Here is a 19,876-nt window from a genome sequence, read left to right on the forward strand (position 1 = left end):
ACTCCTCCAGGCCCTCCCTCATTCTCTCTTTTCCCAGACTCGCCGACAAGTGGGTGGTTCCCCATAGCTGCGCGCTCCCACTGCACCAAGCAGAAGACACCATGGCACACTTCAACCTGGAGCCAAGCAATGGCCCCGCGCCGCCGGAGACCGGCATGACGACGGCGCCGTACTCGGCCTTCCACCTGCCCAACTTCGCGCACCGCATCATCGACCGCTGCGAGCGCTCGCTGCACCACACGAACCGCAGCCAGTACGAGCGCGACGAGGAGCACCACAAGAAGTGGTTCATCATGAACCGCGCGCACATCCGCGAGTGCCTGGCCGAGTTCCTCGGCACCTTCGTCATGATCTGCTTCGGCATGGGCGTCAACAACCAGGTGTCGCTCTCGGCCGAGGCCAACGGCACGTGGCTCAGCATCAACATGGCCTGGGGCATCGGCGTGCTCATGGGCGTCTACTGCTCTGAGGGCGTCAGCGGCGCGCACTTGAACTGCGCCGTCACCTTTGCCCACGCCGTGTACGGCCGCCTGCCATGGTGGAAGGTGCCGGGCTACGTGGTCTCGCAAGTTGTTGGCGCCTTCCTGGGCGCGCTCGCCATCTACCTGCTGGACTACCAGAAGCTCAACAAGGTGGACCCGGACCAGGAGACGACGCAGAGCAACTTCGCCACGTACCCGAGCGCCGACATCAGCAACATTACGGCGTTCTACACGGAGGCGCTGGCTACGGCTATGCTGCTGCTGTGCATCTACGCCATCACGGACCAGAACAACCGCTCTCCCGGGACTGTGGGTACGCCGTTTGCCTTTGCTCTGATGATCATGGCGCTCGGTATGAGCTTCGGCATGAACACGGGCTACGCGATGAACCCTGCGCGAGACTTTGGGCCTCGCCTGCTGACGTACGTGGTGGGCTACGGCTCGAAGGTCTGGACTGCGGATAGTTACTACTTCTGGATCCCGATCTGCGGGCCGTTGCTTGGGGGTGTTATTGGCGCGGGACTGTACACTTTCCTGGTGCAGATGCAACACCCGCATGAACACGCGGCTTAATAAATAGATGGCCAAGTGTTCGTGAATTACAGTAAGAATTAATCGAGGCGGCGTGGCATTGATGGTAAAAAAGTGTGGGGGCCGGCGCTGAATTGGTCGATCAGCACTGAACGGAAACAAGCCATAAGAAAATGTAATCGCAGAGCATCCACGATGATCCCTCGCTGCCGGCGAGTGATCCGGTAAGGCTGCCGGTAGCGTTCTTGCTGCGTAGCGCACGATCCAAGGGAAAAGCAGCATCGACGCCGGAACCCGCGGCAGCAAGAGTCGCTAAAATCGCGCAGGTGAGCAGCAACTTGGTCATTCTTCTTGCTGGAGTGAGTTGAAGGAAGCCTAATCGATATTCATTTTGAAGAAGTTTAATTAGTAAGTGCAAGATCGACTTCGGTGAGGCATGTTTTCTGACTTTAACTAACCTTTCGGTGCCGCTGAAACGTTGGAAACTCCACCAAACTATGTTCGAATGGATTGCTGCGTGCATCACTAGCAAAGCTCGGTATGGCTGTGTCCATCTTCGTCGCTCTTGGGAGGAGCAGGCTCCTGGTCATTCCGGAATAGGCTCCCCAGCACTTTGAAGTGGGGATATGCGTGGCAAATATCCAAGTAACAAGGTAAATCGACCGTTTCCACAATGTGTTAGACACTTGATATCATCAAACATAGGAGTAATCAATGGAGTTGGAGCGCACACACCTGTGGTTTTCGGATGCCACCGTCTAATCTAGATGGCATTCCGTGCATTCGATGGGGCATTGGATAACCATTGCGAAACAAATTGTAACCTCGAAGAATGAAGTGTGGCCCGCAGAAGTCTTCGGTTGAATTCCTTTACCCCCCACCCCATCAACCACCTGATCCTAGCGCCAATTTGAGCGACAAATTAGGAAACAAATTCGTCGCTGGTCAGTACTAAGAGCGGCAAGTCATGGAGATATCGATGCACATATACATATGCAGTTTTAGAGAACACCACTTGCAGCATACTACCCGCCAATACAACATGCACCAAGCTCAATGTGTACTCAAATCAATAGTTCGTTTTTTTCAGGGCCGCAATGCTGGGAATTAAAACAAATGTCATGGAGCATTAACAAAATATTGAGCGAACCACACAGGAAAACTGCTCGAATTCGGAACGTCTTGGCGGTACTGTTGCATGTTCCTTCATATACGTCGGATCAGAACTGTATATTGTAATTTAAATACTAATTACTTCGAAGTGCAACATATTAAATGTGTTTTCCTAGAGTGGATCCTTTAGGAGCAAAACGAGCGTGCAGATTGACAGAGAATGTAGTTTTGGGCCCTCTGTGGTGTCCGGGGATGTGAACGTCGAACGACTTGGGTTCGAAGTGGCGTGTCAACACGATATTTAATGCTTAACCGTGAAGTGGAAAAAAATCAATCGAGCAGGGTGTATGAACCAAATGAGCTCAGATTGAAGCTGGAAATCCTGTCGTTCAGCTGGCCGTCGGCGAACTCTTTTAACTTCTGTCCAATGACTTGGCTTACATTATTTCAAGAGCAAGAGCTGAAGACTTCAACGAAGCACTGCTCGAACACAAAGACGGAGTGAACACGAGACCGTTTCAAAACAAAAAATGCCACGTTGTATCCCTATAGTGCAAAACAAAAGAAAGAAGGTGTCGTCTCATCCTATGGGAAACTTTGACTTTCGCTAACGCAGCTTGCCCAACCTAGACGATGTGTCACTCAAGAAGTTCCATGACTTCACCGCGCTGTATTTTTAGTCTATGCTCTTCTTCATACCGTAAAGGCCGCGAAAATTTGCACACTCGTACTTGTACACCAGATCTCCTCCAGATGTCCGAGTAGATGCAAACTCTACTATTAAAGTGTATTAGCAGAGACAGTGGATGGTCTGCCAATTATTCCATGTGTAAGTGTCCTCAAGTCAGCTTTACATCTCAATTCTCATCTATCGTTGAGACCAGCATGCAAAGTCCTGCGATGGCCTTCGCAGGAGAACCCAGCACATCATTCCTCTCGAATTCACTATCACCGTAGCCCCACCGCAGTCTTCAGTTCGAAATTCGCCTTCAAGCCCACAAAACGCCCAATCCAGTCCAGTACTTCTTCGAAGTACCTCAAGCTCAAGTCCGAAGATGCGTACCTCTTTCGTCCTGTTGGCCGTTACGGCTACCGTAGTCACTTCTGACAATGTCCTGTCGATCAAGTCTGGCGCCGAGCAGCGGTTTCTGCGGTCTCACAGGGCCCACAGAACCCACCACGCTAACGATGCTGAAGAAGAACGTGGACGGGGGCTCAACAGTCTACCGGATCAGTTCAAGAGAATGAAGAGTCAACCTGAGTTCCGTGAGACCATTTTCACCTCGCGGAAGAGCGGCATGGGGACCGTTGACGAAGCCGTCAAATTCATGAAGTCCCAGTATCTCGACGACGACCATATCGAGCATTTCAAAGAGGCATACAAAGCGTTTCTGAGGAACAACTAGCAAGCAGAAATGAATCACCCATTTTAGGCTTAGATAAACCACGACGAGTATTTTTTTCTCCTAAAGAGGTTTCTTCATCATGAATTTACGCTCTTAAATCCCTTCTGATGTTCGTGTCTTTTTTTGTGTAGCACAGTAAGCAAATGGGTTTTCAGCGGACGTCGACAGACTCATCGAACGAGTACTCAAGCACGAGGACCAAGCAGCCGTGACTCATGGCGGACGACGACTACCTGCTGACGAACGAAGCGTGCATAGTCAAGTACTCGATGAAGGACAAGCGCTCAGTGGTCGACAAGAACCCGATGATGGACGAGCTCTTGCTGACGGACAATTTGCTGGCGGACGAGTACTCGTTGGCGGACAACTACGCGCTGGTGAACAACTACCCGATGGTGGCCAACTACCCGCTGACGGACAGCTACTCGCTGATGGACGAGTACTAGTTGGTGGACAAGAACTCAGCGGTGGACAAACACTCGTCGGTGGACAAGGTGAACATGTACTTGGTGGCGGCGGACCAGTACACGGTGAGGAACTACGAGGACGGCAACTTCAGCTACGCGTACACCAACTACACACAACTGGATCCAGCGGATCTGGATCCAGGCGACTGCTCACTGAGCAGTGCTCAGTCTTGAATTTGCTCGGTGTCGGATTTGCGCTCTCGGACGAAGACCAGAAGCAGACCAAGGACGCCGTGACGATGCAGCAGAAGCAGCCAGTGTCCAAGTAGAACATGCGATCACTAATATAAGTTGGGGCTGCGCGAGTGGCTCCGGCGCAGGGACGTCAGTTGAGTCCCTGTTGCCAGTGGTTGTTGACCTCTTTGTGCGTATGTATAGGGGACGACGCCTGTTGCTATACGACCATGGGCGAGACCCGAAGCAAGTACTGCGCACGAAACAAGCGCCGCTTTCTGCACTGATCGAAGGCCCAGGTTTGCTGACTTCTTCGAACTTTTGTTACCTGATTTCTCTTACACTTTTGCATATTCGTACCGTCCGATAGCAAACTACATGTACAACAGCACATACTCTCATATATCTTTATTACCCCCAGGGGGGAGGGGTCGCAGTGAAGATAGATGTACCATTAGTAGAATTTAAACTAATAGGTAAACGCGGACAAAATTGGCAATGCTTGAGTACATCGCCGGAAGGCTCGTAGCCAAGTAAATCAGGCGGCAAACTCACAGTACGCACATTCTTCGTTACCGTAAAATTGTACGCAATTAACCTTTCCTTGCTTGCTTTCTCAGCAGCAGCAGCATCTCCAGGGTGAAGTGTCGTGTAGATGCTGGAAGTCTGTAGCTTTTGCGTCTTTGTCTGTGCTGAAAGTTTATAGCGCTGAACCCGCAGGGAAACGGTTTCCACAGCTTTTCACCAAAATTACCAGGTTCGAGACTGTTTGGTGGCGAGATTTGGACCGGTCGCAACCTTGATGGTTGGTCAAACTAAGCGTTTTGAAATCCTGTACGTGCGGCTCTTGTCGCGTTCGAGCGTTGTTGTAACCAGGAGTAAGAAAACAAAAACAAATGCGGTCCAAGACACGAAGCCTAGCGGCAATAAATCGGTTTGAGCACCTGTTAATTTCAAGAGGAATCTTTTGGATTAGAGCTACAACGTCTCCCGCGAGAACATGTCATCCCCACACATCGTTGATGTGTTTACTTTAGGTAATAATTAAACAAAATACTGAAGTAGCAAGCTTCACCTTCCACCTTGAATTTAACCTCAAATATCTTTGCTGAAGTCTTTGTTGAATGCTCGTTTAGACAGTTCCTAGACAATTGACATGACCGCAAGATGTCCAATTAATCCTTCTCAATTTCGGCTTTTAGACTTAACCAAAAGTCTATTAATTTTCTGCATTAGCCGACTTAAGAAAACTTATATTATTGTGAGAACCGGTTAAAACGCCCATCTATAGCAACCCCTTATTAGATCTCAAAAGCCAAATTAATCAGAGTACAAATCAGGTTTGAAATCGATCGTGACCAATATGCATCGCTTGCCTTCGCGATTGCCCAGTAAAAGGTGGGCATTCTGCTGCAAACGCGGCTATATCGACTAGATCTCCATAAAACGATCGCCTAATCTGCACATCCACTCACACATGTATCGCAGGGAGTCGATCGGTTTGAAAATCGATCGATCTAAATCAGGGTGTTAATCAATCGATTAACGAGCAAAATATGCAAATGAAGCGGGTTTCACAATAATATTTGTCAGGCGTAGATTTCACCTCAGTAAACGAAGGGTCACTCTCGGAACTGCGAATTTGTTAGCGGGGATGGGTGTCATGCGCGTTAAATCCAACAATGCCCGACGTATCGACTGCACCACTACACGCAGGACTTATCTATGAAAAACCCTGGGGACATCTTCACAGTCTCAGACGAAGTGAAGCCGCTCGAATCCACGCACCATTCACACAGCTGATGATTTAGAGCCTTAGTTTTAGTTTTACGAGAATGGCCGTTTCACCCGCTCCCCATGCAAAAAACCAAGTGAGCCACTGACGATGAGTGTCACTGTTGACTGGGAGTACTGCATACACGCATTGGAATATTACACACGTATAAAACAAACTGTCAAATGGCCGCGCCTAGGTAGTAGCATGGCAGCACGGGGGAAGCGGGAAGCCACAAGGCCCGACGTAGCATTGAAAAATATTGCAATAGGTGCAGATTAAAAGGCGATCATACCATACAAACTTTCACAAGAACACGATTTAGCTCCAAGTAGGATACTGTATCGGACGCACAGAGAGCTGTCGAAATTGCCATGGCATCTGTAAACAAGACACAACTTCGTACGTCCATATAATTTCTGTAGCAATCGCCAACACGAACTCGACAGATCTCAAGAACCGAAGAAAGGTTGTGTGTCTCTGCAGCGTAGTTATCGAATGTCCTACTTTTTGTATTTGTAAAAATACAGTCTAGAAAAGTTATTGAAAAGCGATTTATAAAAAAACTCTGAGCAATTTGTTGACATTGCATGTGAGCGTCCGGCCTTTCAGATTGCCCCGGTTTCTTCATACTACTTCCGCACCCAAGTAAATGCATACTAAACAAAACCTGAAAGATACCACCTCACGGATATCGTTGATTTCACAAAACGCCTTTTGCATAATCCGTGTACTTACGTACAGGTAGGTACTCCAAAACGTCACAGCTACAACTTACAACCATTCAAATCAGTAGCTGGGTACATGTGCGGTTGTAATGCCGCAACGCGCTCTTCTATACATGTATGATGAGTTTCGGATCTCTATAACGTTTTCTGAGTTGACTCGGACTCGGTCAGTACCAGAGCAGATGATACTCAACAAATCCCTCACGTAGATGCATCAGTTACCACTGGTAACTTACCAGTACACCTTTACACACCACTGACAGAAAGTGCTCTAAGAAAATTGCTCGATCCGATGCTTTGCCTCACATCTCGGAATGCATCCTAATGCGCAACCCAGCTCAACAAACTGCGTCGTTGTATGTGCCGCACGATCTATCCAACACGACTTGACCTCCGACACTTTGGTTGCTGCAGAAGCAGAGGAACCGACCGCGGTAGTCCTCAGTTCGTAATCTCCTTCCAAGCGCGCAAGTCCTTCACCCAAGTCCAGCTCCGCCATGCGTCTCTCCGCCGTCCTACTGATCGTTGCCACCACCTTCCTCGCTAGCAGCACCGCGCTGTCGACTGAGATTGGCCCTGATCACCGACTCCTGCGGATCCACAAGCGTCACAACGCTGCTGCCGAAGACGAAGAACGTGGATGAGTTTGCCGACGCAATTCCAGAGAATGATCGACCAGAAGGCTTATCGGACGCAAATGTTCGAGAGCTGGAAGAGTGGCATGGGAACCGTGGGCGATGCTGTCTCGTTCATGAAGGGACAAGGTCTCAGTGACAGAAACATCAAGTATTTCAAAAAGGCGTTTGAGAACTTTCTCGCTGGTAAGGACCATTAGTCCAAGTTGAGGGTGCCCGGCTGTGGCAAATAACTGGACAAATACCACTCCTTTTAGCGATGCTCCCGTTATTTTAGATTTGTTCGCCGATATTTGAACTTGCCTGTTGTAGCGGCTTGTAGACAATGACGTTAGGTGCGGCTAAACCCGCGCAATGGTCAACCTGCTTCATAGCGCAGAACGGAGACCATTAGCTGAGATCGACCCGACGTTACCTGAAACCGCAAAGATTTAGCTAAAATGCCACAGGATCGACAGCAACTTTCCCTCGTTCAAGTCTCGAGCGCCGGTGCCCAAGATGGAAGGGGCGGATGACGGACCCAGTTTTGGCGATCGAGCCTAGTACGGGGTTAGACGTAACCCGTCAGTATGAGCGGTGGATTCGATGCGAAAGAATTTAAGAGTGATGGGAAGGCGCGATAAAAGACAAAGGTTGCCCGTGAATGACTCGATCGAACCACCTACACCGCCGTTCTGGAAGAGAAACGTACTTGAACCTTCAAGACAGTATTTCCGTATCTTCACGCTGCCCAGCATGTTTGTTTTCTCAGCCGAAACATTGATTATTTATTGCACAGCATTTACAATGAAGGAGTTGAAATTGTTTCGTCGTGAAATGCCATTAATTACACTGTAGGTTTTGGCGACAACAAACGTCATTGCCATACTCAAGTTTGGCGACACTCAGGCAAACTGGTACAAGTCAACAGTCCGTGTTTACTGCAAGCTTTGGATGAACAGGTTCGCATCTGTTGAGGCTTCCATTACAAGCAATCTACGCCCTAATTCATGGTAAAGCTGTTCGTACCAAAATACAATGCACTAGTAGTAGCAGACTGCATCCGTCTGTTAAGCGATCGAATCCTCGTTGCATTAAAGTATCATAACTTTGGCTGTAGCAGATTGTTTTCACACAAGTAGAAAGAAAGGGGTCGGCCGTTTCTTCTTGATCTCTATCTCGAATTCCTCCCGGGTCTGTGACACTCGTAGACTTCTCGTAGTCAGCACGTTGCTTGCCTTTTGAGAAGTAAATCATGTAGAAAGGAGAGCAGGGGCTACTGACTTAGCTTCCGGTTGTAAATTGAATCTCTGTTGTAGCTTATGTATGAAGAAAAAAAATTCGAATAACAAAGCACCGGTTTTATACAGTTTGATCCATATTCTTTGTAAGCTGAGAACACCGATCATTTTCATTTTGTAATTAGTTATGAGTAGCTGTATTGCTATTTTTCAGGTTAAATACCCAGCCAAACCTAGCATCTGCGTACGTAAACGCTTTAAAAAAAATGCGAGCTCCTATAGCGACGGACAACCGCTAGGTGCCCCCCCCCCCCAATTTGATCGTACTCTTACGATTTCCCCATCAACACCAACGCTCAATAGCCACTTCAAACCCCAACCTAGCCATCGTGCTCGTCGTCGCTTTCTTAGCAACGATTGCGTCAGCGCCGTCGGCAGGGCAGATCGACCTTTTAACTGGTTTCGGTGAACGTGCCACCTCGGTCTCTTCATTATTTTCACCAAACAGGTTTATCTGAAATCCATGCTTTCGTAGCAAAAAAGGGGAATTCCAAAATAGCTGAGCGCGGTATCATCACCCTACTATGCGTTTTACGCCAATAGTGCCGCAGACACGGATAGTCCTGGCTATCAGACCTTTAAAAACTTATAGGTCCGTATTCAGGCCACGCATCCGCACAGTACCTACAGTAGATACCCTCGTATAAACAAATAAAAAAACATCACGGAATACTTTTTTAAACTCTCAAGTTAATTTGGATTTTGTTTAGAACAGCAGCCGTGACCACGATCGGCTGGTCTGCAGTTCACCCGGAAGACCCGCGGGGTGGCGGTGGTAGCGTGAGGAGAAGCTATAACCGTGGTAATTTACCACGGTGGCAAAACGGGAGCAAAACCCGTCAATCCAAAGAAAAATCAATGCCGTCGGGTGGGCGATTTAGCCGGTTCTTACGCTATACGTGGCGAGGCGAATTAAAATACTGTACCGGCGTCTATCAACAATAGATGCACCGAACATCATAATCCGTTAAAATCTGTATATTAGCTCGACCTGCATAACGTTTATTAATGTGACTCGATCAGCATCAGCGCGAAAAAAAATCACCAAATCTCTCAGGCAGATTCAATTCCCGATTTACAAACGTACTGATAATCTCGCATCGTTATCGGAGACAATTGATTGATCGGAAGCTTTGTCTCACATCTTCGACTGCGTCCTAGCGCATAGTTCAAGTCAACGAACTGCGAAGTATACCCCAGTCCTCTCCGGCGCATTGGTAGCTGCAGGATACTGCGACGACTCATACAGGTAGCGTGCTGCAGGCCGAGAGATTCTGACATTTTAAGTACATGTAACTTACAGCCTGTAAGTAAGTGCAGACAGATGCCTAAAACATCGATTCTACATTAATTGTAGCCGCGTGCTGCGCAAAACAATCGCGCTTTCGATCCAGTACGATCATACGAAGCTCGCACCAGTATTTATGTTGTCGTCATAGCCACACGAACCCTCCATGCACGTACTGTATTTGAAACCGTCAAAAAGTATAGGAGTCATTTGGCTCTGCAGTCAGTTTGGAAGAGTTGGCAAAATAGAGAAACTACGAACAAACGAACCCTGCCCAATAAGTATTTGCAGCTTGGCATACCCTTGCATACTTAACAGGGTTCCGACGTCATACTTTCATTTAAAAAAAAATCATGATACATCCAATGCATACAACATGCACACCGTACTGAATACGCCTAAAACAACGCACGTACATTTAGCCGGAGGCGACGCACAGATACACGGATAAAATTCAAGACCCAAATGTTGTGAGTTAGTACACAATATATTTGAACGTAAATAATGTCGCAGCATCTCTGTTGGCATTGGAAACGAGAGGGCGACCCTAAACAACGTAATTTACTATGCACGCTACTAAACTGTACTCCAAGTACGTAAAAACGGAATACCCCGCCACAAACATTGTTGGTCTCACTCTTACATGATTTCGTTTTGTAAGTAGTTCCGCAATGGGGGGTAAGTTCCAACACGTTACAGCTCCAACTCACAATCCGCTATATTTCTGTAGCTGGGTACATGTCCGATTGTAATATTACAATCCCGCATGGATGTCGATAAGTTCCCGATCTGCGTAATGATTTTTGAGGTGACTCTGTCATCACCGATTATAAAAAAAGTGCTGACAATTCTCATCCAATCTCGTAATATGAGAGTTTATAATGCAACATGCACAAATATTTGAAGTGCATCGCTAACGTAGATACTTAGGAGGAACGGTTCGATCCGATGCGTTGCCTCACATCCCGGATTGCTTCCTGCCGCGCATTTCAACTCAACAAACTGCACCGGAGAGGTATGTACAAGCTAACCACACCACTCTTCGCGGGTTGGCTTCCAGCGATTCTGATGCTTCGAGCTGACTGCGACAGTCTTCAGTTCGCAATTAACTTCCAAGCGCGCAAGTCCTTCACCCAAGTCCAGCTCCGCCATGCGTCTCTCCGCCGTCCTACTGATCGTTTCCGCCGCCTTCCTCGCTAGCAGCTACGCACTGTCAGCTGAGGCTGGCGCTGAACACCGACTCATGCGGATCCACAAGCGTCACCACGCTGCTGCCGAATACAAAGAAGAGCGCGGTTGGTTCGACAGGCTGCCGGAACGGTTTAAGCGGATGAAGAATCAACACGCTTATCGGGAGCAAATGTTCTCCAGCTGGAAAATTGGCATGGGAACTGTCGACGAGGCTGTCTCGTTCATGAAAGGACAAGGTCTCGGTGAGAAAGCTATCGCGCACTTTAAACAGACGTATCAGAACTTCCTCGCTGGTAGAAGCCATTAGACGAAGCCGAGGGTGCCCCTGACAGGGGCCCCCTGTGGCCGGCCACTAACCGCCACTTGCAGATTCGTGAATAAATACCACTCATTGCTTCCGTGTTTTTACAACCTATCTGCAAAATGTCTGCTTAGTTATTTTATTGCTTTTAAAAAGTATCACCCGGAAATCCCTGAAACGTTCAGCGATAAAAGCCGCACAGAGAGGCAAGGCTCTTTGTATGAGCACGGCTTTTATCGCGAGGTCTCTTATTAGATTTTTGTCTCTTACAGCCAAAGCATTGCACTACTACTTGCTTCGTAAAACAGGCTCCGCTTCGAGGATGTAGATCCTGACCCCTTCAAACAGCGATATCAACAATTTAGAGCACGCTCAGCTCCAACTATCGACGCATCCGAAGAATAAAAAAAAAAACTTCGACGATCAAATCAAGTTCAACTCGTCTTCGGCACTCCGAATATAAAGGCGACGGTTTCTACCACTTGAAAAGATCGTAGCAGCACATATTCGAAAAAAGTATACCCCAATAGCAATTTGAAGCACTCCTCAAGCTCGATAAAAACACGTAATAACGTAGTCCTCAATAATAAAAAAGCAAAAACTAAGAATAGAAAAAAAAAGAGCGAGTGCACGATTAGAACTGCGTACTAACGCTTTTAAACATTATTCTCTCATGGCAGCTAGATCACAGTAACAAGTGTTTATCGAATTTAAAAGATTCCATAGCTAGAAAGTTGACGATGAATTCCAAGCTAGAAAGAAGACGATGAATTCCACCACCTAGGACTTACTAACCACTCTTATGTAAACTTACCACTAGTGTTAGCTGTTCCCGATTTGGATTTTTTGTTAATGTGGCTTCAAGATCGACAAGGTTGGTGATCTTACGTGATCGCCGTGTTCCTTTTGTAAAACCCCTAAAGTCGACTCAGTTGAGCGTCGAAACTTTACCAAACGCAATGCTACCGCAGGACCGATTACTGGGTGTTTGTGGCTGACAACCTCAAAGTTGTCTAAGAAATTCACTACTTGGTCCGAAGTAAGTAGAATACTCGAGAACGTGCGGTATGCTAAATGTAATTGTTCATGCCGAAACTTAAATCTGTGATCATGTGAGATCGAATGACTCAATGTGTATTGTCCTCAGTACGTATCGAGTGCATTTTCCAGTGACGCATGAGCACGAGTTGTGCATTGATTTTACGAGAATCGTGTGTACGTGCAGACAATAATCGCAACTGTGCTGCGATTGGCAAAGCATGGCTAGCAACGCGGTGTCTGCCAGACTACCAAAGGGCAACAAAAGCACATCATTTGTTCACGAGTGCAACTCGTTCCAAGTAATTTTGAAAGTAATAGTGAATTTGCAGCTGCAACAGACAATACGCTTTATTCCCTTACCAAACTGAAGAAAAAAAACTCCTCGACTACAAGCGCTTACCAGCCAAGGCCTTCATGACAGCCTGGCGCCCGCTCTCATCAAGAGCAAGGAAAGCTTGGATAGCCTCCCGCTGATGGCTAGAAAGCCTGGTTTGCTGCAGGTAGGCCATGCCCTTGGCGACAGTAGACTTGCGTACTTTGCTCAGCGTCGGCACCAGGCCCGCGAGCTTCGCAACGACGTCGTCCATAGACCCGGCTCTCTCTTCGTCCTCCGCAGCTTCATCTTCGCTGTGCTTGCGTCTGCGCAGGAATCTCTTGCTGTCGACTTCAGTCGATCCGATAGGGCGAGCGTCGATACCTCTGGTGAAGGTGGTCAACTGGGTCTGGTCCGCTGCGGAACCACTTGCGAAGAACGTGATCGCAGCTAGTAGAATGAGATAGGCGGCGCGCATTTTGCTACTCGTTTCTTTCAGTTAGGAACCGTTGCTTGAGAAGGGCGGGCTGAATTGCGAAATGACCTGCCAACCTTTCCCAGTGGCAGCAAGAGCTGGCAAATGATCGGGTGATAGAACCAGCGATAAAATTGATCCAACCGCCTGTGTAACAAATCCATCGGGTATTTGCATGCCTGCTCAGTAGCTTCAATGTATAGGTTAGCGCATGTTTCAGTTGCACGACACTGTGAGATAATTTCCGAATATTCGCAAAGGCACGTTACTGCACCTGAAGAAAAAGTCGCATTCTCACTACATGTACGAGCTAAGCATTCATAAATAAAGACAAACCATAAATTATCTTTGTTGTCTTTGCCGAAGACTCTCTGGAGTTAGTTCAGCTCACGACTCTCATCGGCACACTATACAACTTGTACTACAAGGTCATTTCTTGACTGCCTGTGTAAATGCCATGGGGGATCACGTGGGACCCCTACCAAATCTTAAGATTTACTCAAACTGTGCACCCGTACCAGCTGCAACGAGCACCATTGCCGAAGAAATCGGGGCGGTGGCATCGTTTCAACCATCTTTTTGGGTGCAGTATAACAATCGTAGTCCACTACATGCACACGGGCCTTGAATAGATGTCGAGCGGAGTTCTACATGTTCAATACAATTTGTCTTGTGCGCACGTATCCCGTTTCATCCAAAAACACGTACTTCGAAGTACCTTACTGTCCCGTTTCTTCCTAGCATGCAGATTTGCACGATGTACAGCAACCGATATCGCATTGAATACATTCCTGTGGTTACTGGGTACCAACGCTTTGAGTGACAACGACGCCATCTTGCATCAGGAGATCCTCCACCATTGTACTCAAAGCAACGACATCATCCTCGTACGAGTTGATCACAAAGTTCGTGAGCAATCCAACCTCGCCTTGCTGCATCGGGGCCGAGTAGTCCACGCGTTTCGGGACGACCAGCACGCAGTTGTGCATGACGCTTCCCTTCAGACTGATCCCGGAGTCTGGCGGGATGCGTTTCAACACGCTCCAGCCCGTTTCGTCCGTATACATTCCCGAAAGTTCGTCTTCTCCTTGGGATGCCGACCGCCAAACGATCGCAAGTCGATCCTTCTCCGCGTAACAGCGCATGACCATGATGACATCCAGCCACGCTTCGACACCCCTCCGCTGAGACTTGCTCCGGTATTTCACCGCAATCGTATCATCCCTCCCTTCCACACCCTGGTAGGAATGGTAGCTGTTCTTGCTGTACTGCCGCTTCGCCGCGTACCACATGGCCGACGACACGCGTTCGGAGTCGAATGGGAGGATATTCACGTCGAGCAGCTCAGCGTAGAGCTCTTCCTGGCCCTCAGAGCCCATTCTCGTCTTGATATAGGCCTTCCTGATCGAGTCATCCACCGAGTTGTCCAACCCACTCTCGTGAAAGACTTGATCCATCCGGGCATACAACGCATCCAGCTCACCCAAGAACAATTCGTACGTTCGACTTGGATCTTCGTTGCCGATACAGAGCCTCTTGTTCTGCATCCCCTCTCCATCCCCAAAGACCGACACGTTGGGCCGCTTGTGCAGCACCTGCTCCAGTCTCTGCGCCAGTTGGATCTGCCCCTCCAGTACAGTTTTCAACCGTCGGTTCTCCTCCTCAGCTGCATCTCGTCCCTGAGCTTGGCGCTGGGCGATACGCTGCCAAACTCGAGCACCGGCCCCACCGGCCCCCTGCTTCGTCGTTTCCGGGCCCATCAAGCTCAAATTTGAGCGCTTCCCAACCTGCAAGACCCTCAATTCTCCCTCAAGTTCCACGACCTTCTTCCGGAGATAGGCGAGTTCACTCTGGAGGCGTTCGCGGGATGGGTTCCTCATCTTTCCAGTGGTCGGGTTCGTGACCTTCTTCCTGCCAGGCTTTCTCCTCAGTTTTGCCTCTTTAACACTTGATGATTGGCCTTCAGTAGCTTGAAATGCTGGAGATTCTTGTGGTAAAGTTTGGGAGGGATCGGAGGCGTCCAAGGCCTTCAAAAGCTCGGCCGCTTCGTCCGGTGTCAGTCCAACAGATTCATCGCCGGTTGGAGCGCCGTAACTTGGGCTACAGACGTCGGTGGAGAGCGGGGGCAGGCTCGAATTGTGCGCCGGAGTGTTCGCTATGCCGTAGACGGTTGGGATATGCTGGAGAAATTCTGTGTCGTCCAGGAGGTCCATGGACGGCGACGCGCTGACCAGCTCGACGTTGGTGGGCTCCATCTTTGCAGACGAAAACCAAAACATTGTACCGACACAATGGTACAATTTGCATTTTGACCAATGGGGAAGTCGTTGAAGTTGGGGACAAAATGTAGCCATCTCCGACCAAATGCAGCTAAGACACTTTGGAAGTTATTTTGCGCCAAGTATTTCTGTGAGAGACAGCCAGGCAAAAATATCCTTCTCAAGGTCTTGTCAATTCATTTTGCGGCCAACTCGCTCTGTCGATTGAGTGTTCGCTGGCGATGGCCAAAGGGACGTCAATTTCGCCCAGCGGCTCGGATGCAAGCAGGGCGAGCCCTACAACATCGCCATGTTCCCGCGCCACGATCCACAGTTTTGCTATCACTTGAAAACCCACCAAGTTCAGCCAAATTTCGCCCGCAGCACCGACAGCTAAGCAGCTAAGGCTCGAAAGCCAACGAATCCTTGGACGCAGTCACATTGGGTCGCTCTCATTCGGCCAAGCCTATGGAATTCTCGGTGTCCCGATGCTCTGCAGTCTTCTCGTTTGCATGGCGTGGACGTCGTGGCTGATTTTCTTCGCTCTGGCGCCGAATAAGGCGGCCAATCTGCTCATGGACACGAGTTCGTACGACAACGGCGAGTTCTGGCTAATTACCGATGCTAATCCACACATGACGCTCGCTGGTGCCGTCGGCTTGGTGGTTGTGGACGTTTGTTACTTGATCGTGACGTTACGGATGCTCTTCTGGCGCGACAAGTTGTTCGGATCGGCATTTAGCAGCCATCCAACTGCATTCACTACGTCAAGACGTGGATTAGTGTCGTGGCTGAGCTCCGTCGTTCCGAGGTATGAACGTTTTCGCAGTCTTTACGAAGATCTTACAGCCTACGAAGGGAAAAATCGCAAGAAATGGGTACGCTTCGAGTCAAAAGCACTGCGTACCTGTTGTTTGGGAATCTCATACCGCACTCTATACAGTAGAATGCATTCTCGAAGCTAATTGACATCTCTATGGAGACAGCAATGCTTCGTCAGCTACTGCAGAGCGGGAGCCCCATGAGCCTCACGTATGGATTTGCGGGCTTTCTTGCGGTCAACGCACTGTCCTGCGCCGTTAATGTACTAACCGGCCGCTTTTCAGTTTTAACTGAGGTTTTTATCGACTCCATGTACGTCCAGTTTTACTTGCGAGGTCAAGGTTGCTGACAAAGAAATAACTATTAGAGCGCTTACGTTGTATGGTTAGCTTCGATTTGTCAGTCGCCGTTCTGTTCCCGATCGTGGTGCTGGTCTACTGCTACTACAATTTTGACTTTGGTCGGGAAGTTTATCTTACCTACCTGGAAATGCTCCCTCCTGGAAGCTTCGAGCACCTCGCTCGGTCTTTTGCAAGTCCGTCCAAAATTGCGCTATTCCGAGTAAACTTCGACTGCCTTCGCATCAGTTCGCTCTTGGATTTTGTACTGCGAATTAGCATGAATCTGGCATTTTGCTATCGGTTCGAGCGAGTTTTGGAGGCTCTTGTATGGACGCGACATCGCGATAAAATTATCCAGATGCTTAGACCACGTGCGGCGGCAGATGTGCTGCCGGTGCCGAAAGGAGTCACGGTTGTATTCGTGGCTGTCAGTTTAATCGGAAGGAATCGTCTTGCTGTCAACTCACAAGGCAATGTCAGATTCGGAGACGCTCTACTCCGTCCATCCACAATGTGTCGTATTTGCCCACCAGTGGATGCCCAGCGACGAGAATTGTCCGTGCCTCATTGCTATCGATATCGACATCGCACCAAAGACTTTCGACGAGTGGATGAGCCCCATTGACGCCTATGGAAAAGTGAAAACTCTGGCTGCAGCTGGTATGCTGACTTCGCTTCAGGTGATCAATCGACAGCTGCTCGAGTTGCCAGAAGAGGTTCGCAAGTGTAGTAATCTGCGAGTCATGTACGTCAGTGTACTATCCGTATGAATTGTAGCTGGGCCTCACTCTGTGTTTAATGCCAGCTACTTGATGTACACAAGTATAGAGCATATTCCCTCGTGGGCCATAGAGCTACATCACCTGGAAACACTGTAAGTTCATCTAAACTTTTTGTCAGCAACGAACAATTGATGAATACTGAATGTTATTGTAAATGTAGTCATATCGAAGGAAAATACGGCAATTCAAACCTGTTTGGGTTGGGTTGCCAGAGGATATATTCGGTAATTTGCCTCGACTGCCAACGGTACACTTGGGAGTTCATGAAAACATCGACCATCTTCCCCCGCTCACGGGAGTTCCCAACCTTCAAAGTCTCTCGCTAGCGTGATTGACGAAATTACGTGAATTACCGAGTTTCCAACACGTACCAAAGCTGGGCAGACTCATCCTCTCCCTCATGCCCAACATGGAGCAACTACCTGACATGTCGCCCCTGCAAAATCTCTTAGAGTTTGTGCTCCTCCGGCCGAACCACATTTGCTGCAATGGCTTTATGGCGCCCTGTAACCTGAGCCACGTCTCGTGTCAGAGCTATCCGTTGGTCAACATCCCAGCAGCAACTTGTCTGATGAATATCGACCCATTTCTAGGAAGTATCGGCACCAAAAGTGAGTTTGAGAAGTTTGCTCCGGCCATTTGCCAGCCGTCACCGCTTGATTCGCCAGAATATCTCAGTTTCCCTACCAAGGCTACGATTGAAATGTGCGGGGGTAAACCGTATCGCCAGTGTCTCCTTCCCGGAAACAGAACTGGGCTTTGTTACAACACGAGGTTTCAAGTTCTTTCGTGTCTTGCTGACGACAACTACATCGCCCTTCGGCGGCTTCAGATCGAAAAGGGGGTCGGCCCAAAATGTGACTCTGCTGAGGAGAAATGGCTTGGCTGTGTGGGTTAGTTTTGGCCCGTCACCTATCGCCGATAGGTCCAGGGGGCAGGCTATCGGTGATACTCTTCTCGACCAGAATTACCGAAAAAAAGTCTCAAGGCAAAATAATGTAGGCCTTCATCAACTTAAGCACAAACCTGCCGCGGCATCGATGACGAACACGGGAGTATCTCCGATCAGCGTCCTTCGCGCGGGATTAAGCCAACGTTGATCCGCTCAGATAGTGTAAAGGTTAATCAAATTGCTGCAATGAACCCTGTGGATGGGTATGGAAAAGTGAATTTCTGGCAGCTTCTGGCCGGTCGACTTTACCGCCATATACTTTACTGCTTATTTATAAAGTTACGCGTGAAATTCCATATTTCACTAGTTGGAGACACTGTAAGTTTCGATTTTTTCTATTTTTTTAGCATCTCTTACTGTTAGAAGTGTTCCTTGTATATCCCGGTGTGTGTGCGGACCACATTGCAGAAACTATATGACAGCACCATTCTCAGTGATTTATCAATCGTATACTGCGGGTTGCAACAAATTCTAGGAGACCCTCAATTTTTACAAGACTCCTGGAGTACTCAACTGCGAGAGCTGCCGAGTTTTGATGGTATCGTCAAGCCTAGAAAGCCTAGAGATGCTACCACCATTGATCCATTGAGCAGTTTGCGTGTTTTTCGCCCGTGGTCGGATCTGCTGCAACTGCTTTCTGTGGTCCTGCGACGTGAATCCGATCCCTTGCCCAGTACATCAGCAACAACACGTCTAGCGAAATATGCGGATCAGAATTTCCCCATTATCCCGTTTCTTGGCAGCGCCGCAACGGAAGAAAGATCAAAAAGTCGAGGCGTTCATATACCAGTCGACTCGCTCGGAGCCTTAGTTTTCCCAGGAAGAAGACGATCAGATGTGCGACGGCAAAACTCAGGAAGTCAGAGTAGCAAAAAACACTCGCGTACTCGCAGATATTTTGTTTGTTTGAAAAACTCAACGTCTCCCTGAACTGCATTCACGACGCAATCGACGATTTATAGTACCTACTATCCCAAGCACCCCACGAGCTGAGCAGGAGCGCTGCTCGCGTGAAAGAGCGCGAGCAGCAAAAAGCCTGCGAGCGCACTCGTTGGGATTTGGGCGCTCTTCCGTGATCCGATTTGACAGGGGAGCACAACGACCGCGCTCGAATACAACAAGATTTCACTGGCTAAAAAACCGCGCAAATATACGGAACACACAAAAAATCAGCAGCAAGCAGGAGGAAGCCCCCACCGCCGCGTGCCGCCCGCAGACGTCGCCAAGAGACTCGAGTGCTACTCCGCCGTCCCGTGCAGGAGAAGGCGGAGCAGCAGCGGCAGGAGCAGCGCCAGCGCGAGCACAAGGAGTACGAGCAGCCGCCCGCAGTGCGAGGCCACCACCGAGAGCTACCTGCAGTAGGAGGAGGCCCCCACCGCCGCGTGCCGCGCACAGACGTATTGGTAAGCGACTTGGGTTTGCGAATTGGCGTGCAAGCTTGTTAGTACGACGAGCGAAAATGGTCATGACCCGTTCACGAGCTAGAGCGGCCGCAGCTGCTGAATATCGGGGCGATGACACA

At 48.9% G+C, this 19,876-nt stretch overlaps 7 protein-coding genes across 7 annotated transcripts; 5 read left to right on the forward strand and 2 right to left on the reverse strand.

Moving 5' to 3' along the window:
- Positions 1–293: 293 nt before the first annotated feature.
- PHYSODRAFT_252268 (hypothetical protein) lies at positions 294–1,055 on the forward strand (the record flags this gene model as incomplete). The annotated part of the gene is made up of 1 exon (XM_009537237.1): positions 294–1,055. One exon carries the CDS (start codon positions 294–296, stop codon positions 1,053–1,055), a length of 762 nt encoding a protein of 253 aa, XP_009535532.1.
- A 2,126-nt stretch (positions 1,056–3,181) lies between these two features.
- Positions 3,182–3,532, forward strand: PHYSODRAFT_288647 (hypothetical protein; the record flags this gene model as incomplete). The annotated part of the gene is made up of 1 exon (XM_009537238.1): positions 3,182–3,532. The coding sequence occupies one exon, from the start codon at positions 3,182–3,184 to the stop codon at positions 3,530–3,532; it is 351 nt and encodes a 116-aa protein (XP_009535533.1).
- A 215-nt stretch (positions 3,533–3,747) lies between these two features.
- PHYSODRAFT_339317 (hypothetical protein) lies at positions 3,748–4,268 on the forward strand (the record flags this gene model as incomplete). Its single annotated transcript, XM_009537239.1, has 3 exons — positions 3,748–3,927; positions 3,979–4,159; positions 4,210–4,268. The coding sequence occupies 3 exons, from the start codon at positions 3,748–3,750 to the stop codon at positions 4,266–4,268; spliced, it is 420 nt and encodes a 139-aa protein (XP_009535534.1).
- A 6,760-nt stretch (positions 4,269–11,028) lies between these two features.
- On the forward strand, positions 11,029–11,376 carry PHYSODRAFT_288648 (hypothetical protein; the record flags this gene model as incomplete). Its single annotated transcript, XM_009537240.1, has 1 exon — positions 11,029–11,376. The coding sequence occupies one exon, from the start codon at positions 11,029–11,031 to the stop codon at positions 11,374–11,376; it is 348 nt and encodes a 115-aa protein (XP_009535535.1).
- A 1,421-nt stretch (positions 11,377–12,797) lies between these two features.
- PHYSODRAFT_288649 (hypothetical protein) lies at positions 12,798–13,202 on the reverse strand (the record flags this gene model as incomplete). Its single annotated transcript, XM_009537241.1, has 1 exon — positions 12,798–13,202. One exon carries the CDS (start codon positions 13,200–13,202, stop codon positions 12,798–12,800), a length of 405 nt encoding a protein of 134 aa, XP_009535536.1.
- Positions 13,203–14,308: 1,106 nt separating this feature from the next.
- PHYSODRAFT_447411 (hypothetical protein) lies at positions 14,309–14,656 on the reverse strand (the record flags this gene model as incomplete). The annotated part of the gene is made up of 1 exon (XM_009537242.1): positions 14,309–14,656. A coding segment is annotated over one exon (348 nt), but the record flags the coding sequence as incomplete, so codon positions are not given.
- Positions 14,657–16,032: 1,376 nt separating this feature from the next.
- On the forward strand, positions 16,033–18,300 carry PHYSODRAFT_318763 (hypothetical protein; the record flags this gene model as incomplete). The annotated part of the gene is made up of 7 exons (XM_009537243.1): positions 16,033–16,335; positions 16,404–16,591; positions 16,669–16,945; positions 17,091–17,365; positions 17,426–17,494; positions 17,563–17,601; positions 17,760–18,300. The coding sequence occupies 7 exons, from the start codon at positions 16,033–16,035 to the stop codon at positions 18,298–18,300; spliced, it is 1,692 nt and encodes a 563-aa protein (XP_009535538.1).
- Between the last annotated feature and the right edge of the window lie 1,576 nt (positions 18,301–19,876).

This window comes from Phytophthora sojae (assembly GCF_000149755.1).
Source record: "Phytophthora sojae unplaced genomic scaffold PHYSOscaffold_10, whole genome shotgun sequence".
NCBI classification, from domain to species: Eukaryota; Oomycota; class Peronosporomycetes; order Peronosporales; family Peronosporaceae; genus Phytophthora; species Phytophthora sojae.